The sequence below is a fragment of the Paroedura picta genome, chromosome 15, assembly GCF_049243985.1.
Source record: "Paroedura picta isolate Pp20150507F chromosome 15, Ppicta_v3.0, whole genome shotgun sequence".
NCBI lineage: Eukaryota > Metazoa > Chordata > Lepidosauria > Squamata > Gekkonidae > Paroedura > Paroedura picta.
This window is the reverse complement of record NC_135383.1, coordinates 30116438-30133370: the sequence shown is the minus strand read 5'-3', so window position 1 is coordinate 30133370 and position 16933 is coordinate 30116438. Positions and strand designations below refer to the sequence as shown.

General features: G+C 49.5%; 1 protein-coding gene across 6 annotated transcripts in view; it reads left to right on the top strand.

Moving 5' to 3' along the window:
• Nucleotides 1-2593: 2593 nt before the first annotated feature.
• NOS2 (nitric oxide synthase 2) overlaps nucleotides 2594-16933 on the top strand; it is a 58589-nt gene continuing 44249 nt past the window's right edge. For 3 of the 6 annotated variants that reach the window (XR_013226864.1, XM_077312412.1, XM_077312408.1), the window contains exons 1-5: nucleotides 8830-8961; nucleotides 9175-9344; nucleotides 11525-11606; nucleotides 12254-12379; nucleotides 13198-13346. Coding sequence is in view for 5 of the 6 variants with exons in the window: in XM_077312412.1 (XP_077168527.1) it covers nucleotides 9235-9344; nucleotides 11525-11606; nucleotides 12254-12379; nucleotides 13198-13346 (467 nt within the window). In the remaining variant the exon portion in view is untranslated. Of the gene's footprint in view, nucleotides 2824-8829; nucleotides 8962-9174; nucleotides 9345-11524; nucleotides 11607-12253; nucleotides 12380-13197; nucleotides 13347-16933 lie in introns of those variants that run through there. The other 3 variants (XM_077312409.1, XM_077312410.1, XM_077312411.1) reach the window with 3 other exon arrangements.

Genomic DNA, 16933 nt, shown 5'->3' with positions numbered 1-16933 from the left:
GACAAACAGAACTGGAGCTGAGGTGGGGGCAGTGGACGGACGGATGAATCCTTGCTTGAGGTTTTTTTCCAGGAACTCCTGAAGCACCTGCCGTTCTGGTTCAGAGAGTGCATACAACCTCTTGACTGGTAAAGCAGCCCCTGGTTTGAGGTCGATCCCACAGTCATAGTCTCTATGCGGGGGAAGACGATCTGCTCCTTTCTCCTCAAACACATCCACATAATGTGTTCGAGGAAGGATGACCCGGGAAACTACAGACCTCCGCTATTTGCAAAGCTTCCTCAGACAGCCATTTTGCTTTCTTGCATTTCTTTTTCTTTGGGATGGTTTTAGTTGTTACCTCTTGTACAATGTTGCAGACCTCCATCCATAGTTCTTCAGGCACTCTGTCTATCAGATCTAATTCCTTAAATCTTTTTGTCACCTCTACTGTAGATTTGTTAGGGATATGATTTAGTTCATACCTGAGTGGCTTATTTCTGGCCCTATTTTCTTCAATTTGAGCCTAAATTTTGCAACAAAAATCTGATGATCTGAACCACAATCGGCTCCTGGTCTTGTTTTTACTGACTGTATAGAACGTCTCCATCTTTGGCTGCAGAGCACATATTCAATCTGATTTCTGTGTTGACCGTCTGGTGATGTCCATGTGTAGAGTCATCTCTTGGATTGTTGGAAAAGAGTGTTTGCTATGACCATTGAATTCTCTTGACAAAATTCTACCAGCCTGTGCCCTGCTTCATTTTGTACTCCAAGGCCAAACTTGCCTGTTATCCTGGTTATCTTTTGGCTTCCTACTTTAGCATTCCAATCCCCCACGATGATAAGCACATCATTTTTTGGCGTTGCTTCTAGAAGGTGTTGTAGGGCTTCATAGAACTGGTCAACTTCATCCTCTTCAGCAGCAGTGGTTGGGGCATAGACCTGGATTACTGTGATGTTGAATGGTTTGCCTTGGATTCGAACTGAATAAAATAATTAAATTAAATTAAATTTTATAAATGGAAAATTTGGGCGTATTCTGAAAAGCAACTCCTATGCAATGTTTCCCCTTTTTGAGTAAGAAAAACCTTATCCTACAAAGTCTTTTAATTTACTGCAGAACTTGTTTTCTACCTCACTTTTTGTATTTTCCTACCTCTCAGGTGGCAAAAGTTTAAAATACCTGTTATATTATAGCAGTGGGGTGCAGCATTTTCTACATCTTTCTCAAGGTCTGGGTCTATTTCCAATTTTCCTTATAGAAAATTATATTGATAAATGTTAAATAGTACAATTTTATACGCTGACTACAGCTTCAATATTTATTGAAAGGTTACATTTCTCCCCTCTCCACATGGACACAATCCAATCCCAGGCATGCCAGGGAAGTGAAAATGCCTTTCCCCGTCTTAGTTGCCATAAATGGTCTCTATAGCTGGATGAAGGGGCTGCCCCGGCCCTGGCCAAGCGGACCCCCCTGCCCCTCTTGCTTGGGATGGTCCTGACTCCTCCTCTCCCCTTCCTCTTCGCTGCCTTGTCCTCTCCAATAATGCTCCCTGATTCCCACCACAAAGATTCCACGCATAAGCCTGGGCTGGTCTTAAAGGTGCCTCAATGGGATTCAGACTTTGTCCCGCTGCCTTAGACCAATCTGGCTACCCCCCACCCCCGTCTGCCCTCTTCGTGGTCCTCCTCCCTCCTCTCCCCTTCTGTAGCCAGGATGTTGACGGGAGGGGGTTGTAGGACCATCTGTCTCCAGACCCAGTTCAAGGTGTTGCTCTTGACCTTCAAAGCTGTGCATGGTTTGGAACCCTCAGTACAGGAGATAATCCTGCCAGAAAATGTCATATAGATGTGCTTATTGGTTGTGAAAGTTATGTTCTGTGACAGTGATTATGTGACTGGGCCCTGTAATCCCTCTGGAACCTCGTAAGAGGAAGAGTTGGTTCTTATATGCCGCTTTTCTCTATCCAAAGGAGGTCTCCCCAGCAAGCTATTTGATCTTTTAGGCTAGCCGTCCTGCCTCAGATCTTAGGTATGAAGAAGAGAAGATGAAGAAGAGTTGGTTCTTAGATGTCACTTTTCCCTACCCGAAGGAGGCTCAAAGAGGTTTCCAGTCGCCTTCCCATTCCTCTCCCCACAACAGACACCCTGTGAGGGGGTGAGGCTGAGAGAGCCCTGATATCACTGCCCGGTCAGAACAGCTTTATCAGTGCTGCGGCCAGCCCAAGCCCAGTAATCAAACCTGGCTGGCCAGATTAGCTGTTGGCGCTCCTAACCACTACACCAAGCTGGCTCACTAAGCAGCCAGTCTCCTTCGCTTTCCTCTTTGACTGGCAACTCACCAGATCAGGGCATTCCTGTGATTCCTGTCATCATTCAGAAGGACCCATCTCCCCCCCCCCCGGTTGTTTCCTTTAGCACTGCTTTGGCACTGGCTGCCTTCTAGGGCACTCTGCACAAACCAGCTGCATGGCACAACTCAGGCACAACTCCTGTAGACCTGTTCTCCAAAAGAGGATCACCCTGCAGAATTTCCTGGGTTGCTCAAGGGAGGCTTGGGGAGGGAGGAGGAGTTGTAGGATCTGTGTGTCTCTGTTGTTCCCCCCAGCGTCACATCAGGAACTGCAGCAGGCCGGCCGGCCAGCCCGTTGCTTAAATCATTAAAGAAGGGGCTACCCCTCCCCGCACCCATGCGTCTTCTCTGCCTGCCACCCTGCACCAGAGTATAAAAATGCACCTTTGCCGGAGGAACCGAGCGCAGCCAGAATTCAGGAGTCAGACACTTGGGTTGCCAAAGAACTTCTTCTCTCCCTGGGGAAAAGTTGCCATCCAAGCAAGGTAAGGAGCGTTTCCCCTCCGGCTGCCAGCTCAGCTCTTCTTCCAACTGGGGCAAGAGGGTAATTCCAGAGGCCGGCCTGCGTTGCCAGGCAGGAGAAAGCTGAGCTATGGATCTCTCTCCTTTAACGCCTGCCTTTCAAATGTTGCCACAGTCTCTGAGGGCTTCCTGGCCTGTCCCACAAAGTCCCAGATGTGCTCCGGTTGTTAAAAGCGGCACCCGGACTGCCGGGGGCTCCCTCCTAGGGGCAGACTGGCTTTGGGAAGCCTCGGACTGTCTCTTTCCGCGCAGGTAACTCAAGGAAGGGCTAGGAGTGCAGGGTGGGGAGGGGGGCCTCTCCGCAGACGCTGACCTGTGGCCACTGGGTGGACCTTCCAGACAAAGCCCTGGGATCACCAGCCAGAGGGAGGCATTTGTGGAGCGCTTTGGGCAGGTGCTTTGTGTGCTGCATTTGCAAGCAGTGTCCTCCACAGGATTACTCTTGAGCAGATGTGCTGAGCATCACATTGTGTGCTGCTTTACTTTGACTGGGTCTTGCCTGGAATCAGTGGAGCCCAGGGACAGAGCAGTGTGGGCTGGATGGTCCTGGGAAGGGGGGTGGGAGGGTCCATTGCTGCCTGTGGTTTCAGTTAATCCAACCTTGAATAAAACTTCGTTGGTCTGAAAAGTATTACTTTTATTGTCGATCTGATTAATACCATTTTGACCACAGCATTTAAAATATGTTAGCTTTAATAATATATATATATGCTTCTGCTAAATGCAGTCTCCATTCACTTGAACATGCTTATTCATTAGTGGATTAAATTATAACCCTGTATTTTAATTTCTTTTATATTTAGTAATCCATGAACACACAGTACAACATAGCTTTATCCTTGGTAGGTTTTTTTCCCTTTCAAATAATATAGACTCTTTGCTCCAACCTCGGCTCAGCACATGTGCGCACACACACACACACACACACACACACACACACAGAGCAGAGGGAAAAGAATTTTAAGCATGTACTTCATCCAGAATCATGTAATTATAATGAGTGAAAGAAGAGGAATTTGATGAACGATTGCAAAGGAACTGGGCCCTTCTTTTGATGTTTTCAGAATGTTTGGATGCATGGTCTTCCTTTCTCCCACCGGAATCAGTGAGGCCGACAATGTCCAGATTCGTACATGTAAGACCAGAAGCCCTGAGGGGCCTTGTCCACTTGCCTGTTTCCAGCAGTGAGGAGCCCAGCAGGCTTCTGGGAAGCCCCACGAGTTGGTCAGAAGGACAACAAACTCCCCCTGCTCCAGTAGGGCCTCCGGGCAGCTGCCGTTCGGGGACCTGCCCTCCTTGAATATACAGCTTCTGGATGAATCTCTTAAATATGGTTTAAACCTGGATTGTTTAAAATGCAAAAATAATTCTTGTTTGACTTTGTCTGCTCCATCCTATGAAGTCATTTTGAACAGAACTGTTAAACTTTATCATTTCCCATTTCCCCTCTGCTGCAGAAGAAGCTCAGTTTTAATCCCATTCATCTAGGAGGGGTCTTTTTTGCCAATTTGACCAGAGCGGCAGGAGCAAAGAGGGCATTAATCCCCCATTTCCAAGTCAAAATCATTCTGACCCTGAGACAAGCACCAGCCTGGAGGCGGATAATTTTGATCCTGGGGGAAAGTGGTATGGAGGAAAGGGCTGCAGGGCTCCCCCCCTGCCTCTGACCCCCAGGTGGAACGGTCCGCCCCGTCCGACTTCGTAGCACAAAAACAGGCCCTGAATTCCCCAGTTAGCTCAACTATTTGATTGATTGATTGATTGATTGATTGATTGATTGATTGATTGATTGATTGATTGATTGATTGATTGATTGATTGATTGATTGATTGATTGATTGATTGACCGCCCACCTCGAGGGCTCAGGGCGGTTTGCAGAAAACAGGAAAGGATAAAATTAACATATGGTAACAGGTAACAGTAACAGTACTAATATTATAACAATAATAACAAGATCATAATAATAGCATTATAAAATAGAAATTGCGAGAGCCTCAGCTCAGCTCTTACTGGGACCCAGTGGGTTAAACCGATTAGTGTTGGTTGTTGGGGGGGAGCTTGGGTACCAACTGGAAGTGGTGGTTTGGGTCGCTCTCAACCAAATGCCTGGCGGAGGAGCTCCCTTTTGCAGGCCCTGTGGAACTGTTTGGGTTCTGTCAGGGCCCTGATCTCCTCTGGGAGCTCCTTCTACCAGGTGGGGGCAGAATGGAGAAAGCTCTGGCCCTGGTTGAGGTCAAGCGGGCTTCCTTGGGGCCAGGGACCACCAGGAGGTTGGATGTAGTAGAGCGCAGGGCTCTCTGAGGAGTGTAGGTGGAGAGGCGGTCCCTCAGGTATCCTGGGCCCAGACCGTGTATGGCCTTAAACTAGACATTGTCCTTGTTGCATTGCATCGTTGCATCTCCCCCCACCCCAATATCCCAATTTCTCCAATGGTTTGTCCAAAGTGGTATTTCACCAGATTTCATTTTGGGTAAGCAAACAAATCAAACCAACAACATTTTACTCAAGGTGCTGTTGCCAAAACGGGCTTGGACAGGGGTGGCAGGCAGGAGGGCTCCCACAGAGCTTGGTGGCCACTGGGGTCAGGGTGGTATTGCAGGCTGTGGCCAGCTGGCCTCCCCTCACTCCCTGGTGAGCAGGAGGCCCGTGAGCATGCTAGCCTAGTCATAGGGGCCAGGGGACTTGAGAGTGTGCCGGGCTGCCAGGGCCAGCACTACACCCATGGCAAAGCAGGTGGCCAGGAACCTTGGGAGCTGGGCCACCAGGGTCTGCACTGCGCCTGTGGTGAACTGCAGCTGGCCGCCTTCCCTGCTCTCCAGCTGCCAGGAGGTTTGGGAATGTGGACAGCCAGTGAGCTTGGCTGCCAGGACCAGTGCAGAAGGTCACCTCCTCCCCTTCCTGTCTTACCTTCCTCTTCCTCCTCCAAAGCTCTTCCTCCTCCAAAGTGCCCAGAAGAGGCATAGAGGAGGAGGATAGGATGGAGAAACCCCATGATTAACGTTCTGTAGGGGAGTGCCCTCTCCCTGTTGGGGGCTTATCTCCCACTAAGGGCTCATGGTTCAGTTTATGCATCATTTGCACACCACCCCAGCATCATCTTAGCTAAAGATAAGCTTTCATGTGCATGCACACTTCTTCAGATATGTTGAAACTAGAAATTAAGCCCGCTGTGCTGTAAATACAGCGGGCGCTAGCTGGTGTAGTGTGGGGGTTCGGGCGACTCTCCGCCAGGGCGTGGGTGCCCCCGCAGCAGCCAGTCCCTTTGGGGACTTCCTCCCCTGTTCCCTGGCCATACTCCCGTGGGCGAGGCTTGCTGGCTGTGGTCGCCGTTCCCTCCGGTCGGCACCAGTGCCGCGGCCAGGCCACGGGGGGCGCGTGGGCAGCAGGGCAACGGCGGGCGCAAGCAGGCCAGGGCGGAAGTGCGCACATGTGTGGTGGGCGCTGGTGCCAGCGCTCCACCTCTGGCGCGTTGGGGGCCGCAGCCAGCACTTGTGGGCAATGCAGCGGCCAGGCCTCGGGGGGCCACGTGGGCGGCAGCGCGACGGCGCAGGGAAATCCGCACATGCGTGGTTGGGGCTGCCATCGTGGCGGCAGCGACGCGGCCCTCGCAGCCTGGCCAATGCAGCCGAAACAGCAAAGCATAAGTAGGGGCAGGGAGAAGGCTTCAGGGGCACCCCAAGGGACGGGGGGGTCGGGGGGGAAGCACGCAGTCGGCTGCGGTCGGTGAGGCGGCTGGGGAGGAGCAGCGGGGGTAGCGGCCAGGTCCCTGGGCGGGCAAGGGCTGTTGGTGGGTGGAGAGAAAGCAGCTTTCCCTGAGTCCAGCGGTGTGGGGCGACCCTCCTCCCCGGCGGCCATCCCGGTCCTCAGCCAAAGTCTTCGGGCGACTCACCGTCTGGAGGGCACAGCGGTGAGGATGGCGGGTTGGGAGCGCGGTGTTCAGAAGACAGACCAAGTAGCTAATGCCACTCTGAGGCTCCTTTGCGGCTCCTGATTCGCTCCTCCGAGTTTTTATTCCGGACAGCGCCCGCCCACTCTCCTCCCACTTAGCCCTTAGCCTTTTATTTAATACTGCGGAGCGGTTTACAGATGGAAGTTACCAGTCCTTACATATAGGTAGAGGGTGAGCAGCAAATTAGCATACAACATAATGGAGATGTTTAGCAGAGTTAAGAATTGGGTGCTGATTTGTTGCTCACCTTCTAACTTTATGTATGGACAGGTAATTTCCATTTCATTGTATCTGCAGAAGAGTGTGTGGACCCAAAAGCATGTCATTGGGGTAGAACTTGGTTGGTCTTAAAGGGGCCCCTGCAGGACTCAGACCTTGTTCTGCTGCCTCAGACCAGCTTGGCTGCCTCTGAAGTCCTTGCTGGGTGGCATGGCTGACCAGAAAACAGACAAAATGGGATCATTTCAGCATTTCGTGAAAAGTTGAAATACAGTTTTTCAGAGTAAATACATTTGATGTGCCTGGAGATCTCAACAGTGTTATAATTTTGCCTCTCTTCTCATTTCTTTCAAATTAAGAACCAAATTGGTGATGCTAATTTTCATGGAGCTTTTTATGCTGTTTCTAAATTTTGTAATCAATCAATCAATCAATCAGTCAAATAAACAGATCTCTTGCATTATTTGGATGCTTTTTTCACTCCATGTAATCTGCCTTGCATCTCAGAAACAGAAAGAAATTTCCAAGCTGGCGATGGCAAAAAGCTTTATTCAGAACTATCTTATAAATGACCTTTATGGACCTTTGATACTAATAGACCCAAATTATATTACTTAAAATATAAAATTTAAGGTATATAAAATATAAGAATTAGGTTGAAGACTTTGTTTGTATCCCTGAAAAAAAACCCAATTCAGAAATATGTTTACCCAAATAAGTTTGGGTCATCTCTGCTTGCATCTCATAAAGGCAGCCATAACATTTAAAATAATAAATAATGAAATTGACTTTAAAATTTCTGTATGAAGTTTAGTGAGTTAGATCCTTGGGATTTGTTCCACTAAGAGCGATTGTGCACGGCACTGGTTTCTTCCAGTGGGACAGCCACTGGTTTCTTCGGTTTCTTCCAGTGGGACAGCATGCCCCGCTGGCTCCCATGTACTAATGGAGGAAACCCTGAGGTTGTACCTGAGCACGCCCAGCTCCAGGGTCTGCTGAGCCTCATCGTGGTGGTGGCAGGAGGGGGGGGTTCACAGCACAAAGGTGGGATAGCGTGTTTCTTCATCGTGAGGGTGAAAAAACACCCCCATTCAACTCTGTGGCACCACAAAGTGCCGTGGAACCGAATGGGGCATTTTGTGTCCCTGCTGGGACATCGTAGGCGGGAGGGGTGGGGGGGCCAGGGCCCACTTCTGAACAGAACTGTTAAACTTTCTGCTGATACAAGAGGATCCGCTGGAGGAAGGCCCTTTGTCCCCTTGGCAGGACCCACCTGTGACCTCCTCCAACTCCCTCTGTGGGAACAGGAGGCAGGCGTTGGCTTGGGGAGGTCCTTGGCTCGTCTGAAATCACTCGAGAGGCATGAGTCGAATAGCAAAAAACCTTGCGGGGTAGGGGGGACCACACCCGGTGACTTCATGAAGCGTTCCATTTTGTAAACGGAAATAGGGACATGCATAGGAAACCCTTTATTCCCATATCAAACAGGATAGTGTAGTGCCCCCCACCCCACGCCACCTTTCCCACAGACACAAGGGGATATTGGCTGGCTGAGTTTGTTTCCTCTTCTGTCCCTTCCCCCAAATTCCTTTTATTTTAGGGGCAGAACAATGTAAGCTGCAGACTGATCCACACAGCCAGTGCGAGGCTTGTGCAAGGGCTGGTTCTCCAGGGATCCATTCTGAGGGAGTGAGGGGATGTGCTAATCCACCTTCCCCAGAACAGCCTCAGTGGCTGGAGCCCACACAAAGGATGAGGCTGGGTTTATTTCCTTCATTGATATTCCATCTCTCTCTCCAAAAAGGCTTACATTGTGCTCTGCTCTTCCTTTTTGTCCTCACAACAACCCTGTGAGGTAGGCTGAAAGAGAGAGTGGCTGGCCCAGGATCCAGACCCCTACCTCCTGCGGGCCCTCATCTTCAGGCAGCCAAAGGCAAGCTCTTCCTCTGCTGGGGGGCAGTGGGCAACTTTGATGGAGGGGCGAGTCCAAAGCCAGAGACTTGGGGTGCGTTTCCATTCCGGTCCTTGGCTGGGACTCTTTGTGTTGGTTCCAGAGCAGCCTTGCTGCTGAGACTGAAGCATTTGGGGGAGGGGGGGGACAGACATTTCACCGGCATAAATGTAATCCTCCCCCTCCCCCCTTCAGGATTTCTACCCCACGTACGGCCAGTCGGGGAGCAGTAACAGCCCACCTGAGAGTCAGGCAATGACCAGCCCCTGGGCATTCTTTTCTAACCCCGGCAGACATGGGCGTGAAGGAGGGAAAGAGATTAACAATAACACAAATATGGAGAAACCAGAAGTGAACGTTCCCAGGTACGTTTTTTCTACTTCAACAAAGTGTGTTGCTTGGTTCAGGCTTGAAGCATTTTAAATGGAGATTTGACCAATTTGTGGAGAAGGGATCCGTCAGCAGGAATTGGCCACAAGAACTCAATGGAGCCTCCCTGTCCAGAGGCAGCTTCGGAATCCTACTTGGTGGCTTCTTGGCTGTCTGATGGCAATTGGAAGCAGGGCTCTAGTCTAGACAGACCCTTTGTCCGGTTAAGCAAGCCTGTTCTGATCTTAACTCTGCAGGCCCTCCTTGGGAGAGAAATCCTTTCTGAGAGCCCTTGAAAGCCCAAGCAAGCTCGATTGGTGGGCAGCCCCCACCCCGTCACAATTACCCTTTGAACCCCCAGCTCCATCCTCTTCTCCTCGTTTAGCAGCACAGTTGCTGATCCTATTCTCTGAGAAATCTCTCTGTTAGTCTCAAGGGCATCCCCAGGCATGGAGCACCCACTCCATCCGGAAGATCCCTCCTGAATGCAGGAGCTGAAGGGAGCTGCTCAATCGCATCCACCTGACAGTTGCAAAATAATACCCCGCCACGGGCTCCTGAACCTGCTCTCAGTCAGGCGGCATGTTGTGCCATGTGCCTTAATGCGTGACTTGTGGGGCAGCCTAGAGGAAGCATTTTGGGGGCATAGGAGGCTCTGGTTGAATGGTGTGGGGGTGCCCATTGCAGGGGAGGGTGCTAATTGGGGCAGGCACCCTGGGTCCTGAGCTGCTCGGGGTCCCGTGGGCATGGTGGCTACAGCAGGAGGGACTTTTTTTTGGCTCAGAATGGGAGCTGATGGGCCACTGGCACTTTGGGCCTTTTCAAGGGGGTGTTCCTGTGCTGGAAGCACTTAGGGAGCCACCTAACTGCCCCCCCCACACTTCCTGCACACCCCATTTTCCACTGCTGCAAGGATTTCCACCCGAGAGCTATCGGTGTGCTGCAGCGGTGCAGCTGTGGGGTGCTAGTGAGGTAAGGTGACCAGATTTTAACATTGGTAAAGCAGGACACCATTGAGCAGGGGGTTCTTGATTAAAAATTTGGTCTACACGGAGCTCCTGACCCTGACCAAGTAGACACTTTCCTCATTCCTGGATTTGAAAAAAGAGGATCAGATGGGTGGCGATTCTCTGGTTCGTGAGCTGGATGCTCTTGTTGCTTCACTCATGTAGAAACTGTAATGGCCGATTACATGGATGAAGTCTTGTGTAGACTGGGAAAATGGTGAGTTCTCTTATTGTCAGTAGATGTTTGTTTGTCACTATAGTAACACATCTCCTAGCTGAATAAACTGAGTAACTATAGTTTGACTTGACACAAAAATATGTATTAACAGATTGCTATTTAAGTTTCATTGGATTGGTCAGTCCTTAGATGTTGCATCTATTTCTGAAAATACAAGCATGTTAACAAGCCTTGTTTTCAATAAGATTTTTGTGAAGCACAAGTTGGAGGGTCCACAGTGTGGAGATATATTGAATGTGTCCGAATCGTCTGCTCTTTCATTGTCTGCTCAGAGCCAGAGTACCTTGAAATGAGTTCCAGGAAGAATGGAATGTCCCCAGTTTGGACCTCCCAGTATGGGCAGTGCCAAGGTGCACGAAGGGCGAGCCAGTCCTGGCTCCATGGAAGGAGATATCGGGCTTTTCTGCACTGGTGCTTTCCTGGGCTTTCACAGTGCACCACTGTCCATTTTTCTCCCTGTTCTGCATTTCCCTTGCTTTCACGGAGCACCTTTGTTGGGTTTAATTTTGTATTCTGCATTGATTTCTCTCCCTTCAGCCCTTGGTTTATTTTCTGTTTGCTATTTCTCCTGGTTCTTTTCCAGTGATTTTGCAGCAGTTTTCCCCTTTGCCTTTAAAAGTATAAAGATTTCCTCAGATTCCCCCATCCACCTTTTTTTGCCCCTTGGAGGCCACTCCACCATCCACATTGTGTGGTGACAGTGGTCTCTCCAGGATGGACATGTTTTTTAAAAAAGGAGACTCAATTGACCAACCATGAGCTTGCATTCATGAGCTTCATCCCACTGTCCTTTATTCTCTTTGCAAAAGCTTCCCCTTCTTCTTTTGCCCTCCGTGGCTCCCAGCATTAGGCTCTTCTTGTTTTGCTGAATCCAAGCAAAATTGATGCTGTACAAAATAAATGTTTTTTTCTTACTCCCGTTTCCTTCTAGTGCAGTTAAGCAGGAAAGAGCTGTGTTAAATACCCATAGCAAGAAGCCAGATGAGATGACGCATGATGCAACTTCCAGAGAAGTAAGTCGAGGTTTGGGTGCAATCCTAAACAGAGTTATTCCCTGAGCTCAAAAAGATCCAGCTCTGCATAAGACTGAATGGCCGGGCACTCCCAGAGCATGATTTTAGAAGAAGACTTGCTCCTGACTTGCTCCTTTAGACTTGCTCCTAAATGAAGCAACCCTTAGCTGCATGTCCATTTTCCTGATGATGCACCATTATGGCCGTAGAAGCAGCTCTGGGGGTATCAGTGGGTGTGGTGTCCAGAAAAGTGGGATAATCAAGAATCCTGTCTCTTTTACTCCCACTCAAATCCCACTTCCTTGATTTCTTTGAATGTGGGGAAGACATGGACTTGTGATAAACTTGTTAAACCTAGTTTAAATCTGGTCTCAAACCAGTTTAGATTTGCATCACACTTTATTTGAAATCTCTCTTTTGCATCTTAGCAAGCTTGACTACACTATAATTTGTTTATACAAGAGAATCAGTGGGCAGGTTCAGATCTCTGGAAGGCCGTGAGCAAATCACTATTTGGCCTAATTCACAGGGTCATAGCATAGATAAAATGACAAAACCTCACTACCATCTCTAGCAGAAGGGCAAGAACTAGATCCCAAGGTGAGAAGTAGATAAATAATTGGTATTTTGGTTTCTTGTTGGCTCAGAAACCTCCTCGAAATGGTATCATCAAGCCAAAGAACCAGATTTCTGGGTGTCCAAGATACTTAACCATTAAAAACTGGGGAAATGGAACAAGCCTACAAGACACGCTGCATCACCAGGCCAAAGAGGTAAGAGCAAGTGAGTCTTCCTGGTCCCCTTTGGCTTCTGAATATGCGAACATATAAAGGGCTCATTTGGAGTCTGCCTCATACTGAATCAGATCATTGGCCCATCAAACTCCGTTTTGCCTACTCAGACTGGCAGCGGATTTTGCTCAGAAGAGGAGCCCCCCTCCGGGAAATAATCGATCTCTCCCTCTGAACAGGAGAATTCCCGGAGGGATTAACAGAGGCAGTGTTATGTTCGTTGCTCAAAGAACCATCCTTGGCTCTGCAGGAGCCTGCCCACTACCGCCTCTTCTTGCATCTGGGGAGGTTAGCTGGAAGGGTTGCTGCAGACCAAATACCAGCATTCCTGGAGGAAACTTTAGCCCTTGACCCATTTCAGTCGGGTTTCTCACCTGGACATGAGTAGAGACAGCGCTAGTCTCCCCAAAGTGATCAGGGCCCTTCTGCAGGGCCTGCAAAAGGGAGCTCTTCCACCAGGTATTTTGGGGCCAACGGCCCCAAAACATCTACAGGTGAAGAGGTCGAACCTACCGAGGGAGTGTCAGAGTTACTGTCGTTGTAATGTTGTTCTTGTTATTCTAGTTGGTATGTTATCATTATTGTTATATTGATATTGATATTGTTCTATGTAAACATTCTAAAATGTTTTATGTAAAACGCCCAGAGCTGTAGGGAAGGGCAGTATAAAAATCTAAACAAACAAACAAACAAATAAATAAAGAGGAAAAACAGAAAGGCTCGGAACACAGGTCAGTTTTAGACCCTGCTCACTGCTGACACCAGCCATGGTTATCCGTCTCTCTCACATTCCCCCATAGGCTCTTAACTGCAAGACAAAAGTTTGCCAGGGATCCCTCATGAACCCGAAAGGGTTGGTCAGAGGCCCTCGAGATGGATTCACCCCTCCAGATGAACTCTTACCTCAAGCAATTGAATTCATCAGTCAGTTCTACCGTTCCTGCAAACAGTGAGTTTGATTCATGCTTCCTTTGAACTTTTCCTCCACATTAAGTTTTGTTACTGCAAGGTCCAGTAGATGAAAGCCTCACTCATCAGAGAGGAGGCCTTGGTGGCTGGTGACCCTGGGGGTCACCTGGGGGCATGGCTCAGACAGACTCTCATGTTGAAGCTCAGCCCGGGACCTCCAGGACTGATTAAGACCATTAACTGCCTAGTTACCTTGACATGCTACTACATGGAAGAACAGATGGTATTCAGCCAGAAGAGTTTGACTCTACAACACCTTCATGTCTTCATCACGAGACATTGGAGGAAACATCTCAGGCCTTGGAAAGTAGCTACTAGTGGTGTAGACAATACTAGAAACACCCAATGTCTGTCTCAAAATATTCATGAGACTAGGGTAGAGTCTGCACTTACTTTGTTTATTCCATTGTCAAGCCTGTTGAATTCAGATCACTTTGAACTTGGTCTTCCTCTTTCCGCTCTTCCCATTGAAAAGGGGGGGGAGCCAAGCCTCTTTCTTTCTTTTCTTGAAGGGGGGGAGAAGAGCCAAGCAGGGAGCCTCTTTATTTTTTTGGAGGGGGGGGGCGGGAGAGGATCGAAAAAGGCAGAGAAGGGAGAAAAAATCCAGGACCCACAGAAGTTGAGAGAAATTAGTTGCTTCTCCTTTAAGGAAAGCTTGTCACATGACCAGGTGTGACCTATCAGAGGTTCTCTACCATGGAGCTTTCTTTCCCAATCCGGATTTGAAAAATATTGAGTATTAAAAGCACTCTAAGATATTGCACAATAAAGGTAGGGTCACTCCGGATCAATCCTTCTTGCTGCAGAAGGAAAATTTAAATCGCCCAAAATCCAAACGGAAATCGCATTCTGTGTAGAGGGCAGGGACTGAATCGACCTGGGACTGGAATAAAAGCTCCGTGCAGTTTACACCCAGGTTTGCTTTCCTTTGCTTTTTTAATGACAATTTTATGTTGTTTTGTAGTCAAAGGCTCATTATGCACGGTGGTAGCTACTCCGCACTGCTGCCGTGCCATTCCCCGTGTACGTACGGGGGCTGGGCGTGCAGGGCTGCCCTAGTGTAGCGTGTGCACACGTGTGTTGCGCCAGAGCCAGGAAGCCTGGGATGCTGCCAGCCACAGTAAGCGGCAGCAGCCAGGGAGGGGAGGTGGAGAGGGGCCGGGGGAGAATGGGGGGGGGCTGGGCCCCCTCCATACGCTATGGCGGAGGCAGGGGATAGCCCCTGCCGGCTCTGCAGCTCCACAGAGCCCACAGGGGCGTGTGGTATCCCTGTAGGGACACTGTAGGTCGGGGCTGGGCAGGCCGAAAGGCCCAGCGCTGTCCATTATGCACAGTGCTGGCCCGCCTCAGCCCCTGCCATCGCCCAGCGTATCCAGGAAGCTGCGGAAGTTCCCGCGTTTGCATCACATGGGCCTTCCGTAGCCCTGGGCCAGGACACACCCGCACTGGTGGGGGGGGGCGGAGAGCATTATCGGGAATTTCCCCCTAAGTACTGCCGCCTCCAGCGCGGGCGTTCTTCCCTGTGCATAATGAGTCAAACTGCCTCAAGGAGAACTCTGGGGAGGGGGCAGAAAAATCTCAATAAACAATTGTGCATCTCCTGAGATGGCCTAGGGGGCAGCTGCAAGGGGTAGGGGGTGGTGGCAAGCAAACATTCTCATGTGGACTCAAGCATCCCATTCCTGTCCCGCACTGCAGGGGCTGAAAGTAACAGAATCCAGGAAATGGGGTGGAATCCTGTATCCGTTTTAGTTAGGGGCACAGATGTCTCAAATGGGGGGAGGCAGGGGTGAATCCAGGGAATGAGTGGGGCCAAAGGCCAAGATTCAAAGACTGCTTAAATATGAATCACGAAACAAGCCTTTAACACTTAGGAATAAACCTATCACAGCTGACTAGCTTATTAATTGGAAGAAATACTTATAGCTAACTAATTAATTAGGAAAAAGCATCATAGCTAACTAGTTTATCCATTAGGAAAAGTGCTGTCTATGTGGCTGGGGGGGAGGGGGGGCTGAGGCATGAGGTCACAGACAACTTCCTGTGGCATGGCATCAGTTCCTAAAAAACTCTGGAATTGACTCTAGGAACTGCCAAAAACACTATAGTAAAACAGTAACACCAGTTGGTCACCAACTTTTCTTCAGGAAGTGATGTGATTCTTCAAAGTAGGCTAGCAATGGTTAGCCCAGGGTCATCGAGGGCAATTCTGCACTAGCCGTTTCTCTCCAGGATGCCGCCGGTGCGTCTCTTTCGGTGTCCCCCCATTTTGGTGGTGGACCCAATCCACCCCAGATCTGTGCATTCCGACAGACACAGCCGGGGTGTAAAGGTTCTGCTTTGGGGGAGGGGCGGTGTTTGCATTATCTCAATCCCACTTTCCTGCAAATTAAAAAATGCTATTTTCGTTGTCTTCCTCTGGAACCTTCATTTGGAATGCACACCTAGAAACCATTAGGTTCTCTGCACTGAGGTTAGTTGGGTTTATTCTCAAATTCTACTGCAGAAAGGGAGGACATCTTATAGACCCAGCCCTGAGACTATTTAGTAGCCCTGAGACTATTTTGTACGGTGCCAAAATCTGGGGTTGGAAGGAAGAGCATTACGCTCTGCCACTGCCAACTGGCTGGTGATCCCTGGCCCCAAACAAGCACATCAGTCCTCAATGAGGGCCAGAGCTTTTTCCGTCCTGGCCCCCACCTGGTGGACAAGCTCCCTGCAGAGATCAGGGCCCTGCCCGAACTCCCAGAGTTCCGCAGGGCCTGCAAAAGGGAGCTCCTCCACCAGGCATTTGCCTGAAACCGACCAGAGGTCCCCCCCACCTCTGACATCCCCTCCATGGCCTGAACCAGTCTGGCCTCTCTAGGGGGTTTAGCTACGTTTCTGTTCTTGTCATGTTGTTATTGTTGGGATCACTGAAGTTGTGTTGTTTAGAACCACTATTGGATTGTTATTGTTGCATATTGACTGTGTTGTATGTTGACTCGTTCCATGTATCCACCTATGATGTTGTATGTAAACTGCCCTGAGCCATATGGAAGGGCAGTATAGGAAGGGCGGTATAGGAATCAAAGAGAGCCAGTTTGGTGTAGTGGTTAGGAGTGCGGACTTCTAATCTGGCATGCCGGGTTCGATTCTGCGCTCCCCTACATGCAACCAGCTGGGTGACCTTGGGCTCGCCATGGCACTGATAAAACTGTTCTGACCGGGCAGTGATATCAGGGCTCTCTCAGCCTCACCCACCTCACAGGGTGTCTGTTGTGGGGAGAGGAAGGGAAGGTGACTGTAAGCCACTTTGAGCCTCCTTCGGGTAGGGAAAAGCGGCATATAAGAACCAACTCTTCTTCTTCTTCATACAAACAAACAAACAAACAATTTCCAGCCTAGAAACTATTCAAAGTCTTTTTCTTAGGCCTATCTTAGTCCTTCCAACTGGGACATCAGCAGCTCTTATGAGAGCAGAACCTAGCCTGCCCTCAATTAGGGCTCGCATCCATCTGGCCATTGTAAAAGCATGGAGGAAATGGAATCATGGAATATCAAGTTCAAATCTACCTAGGATTCTCT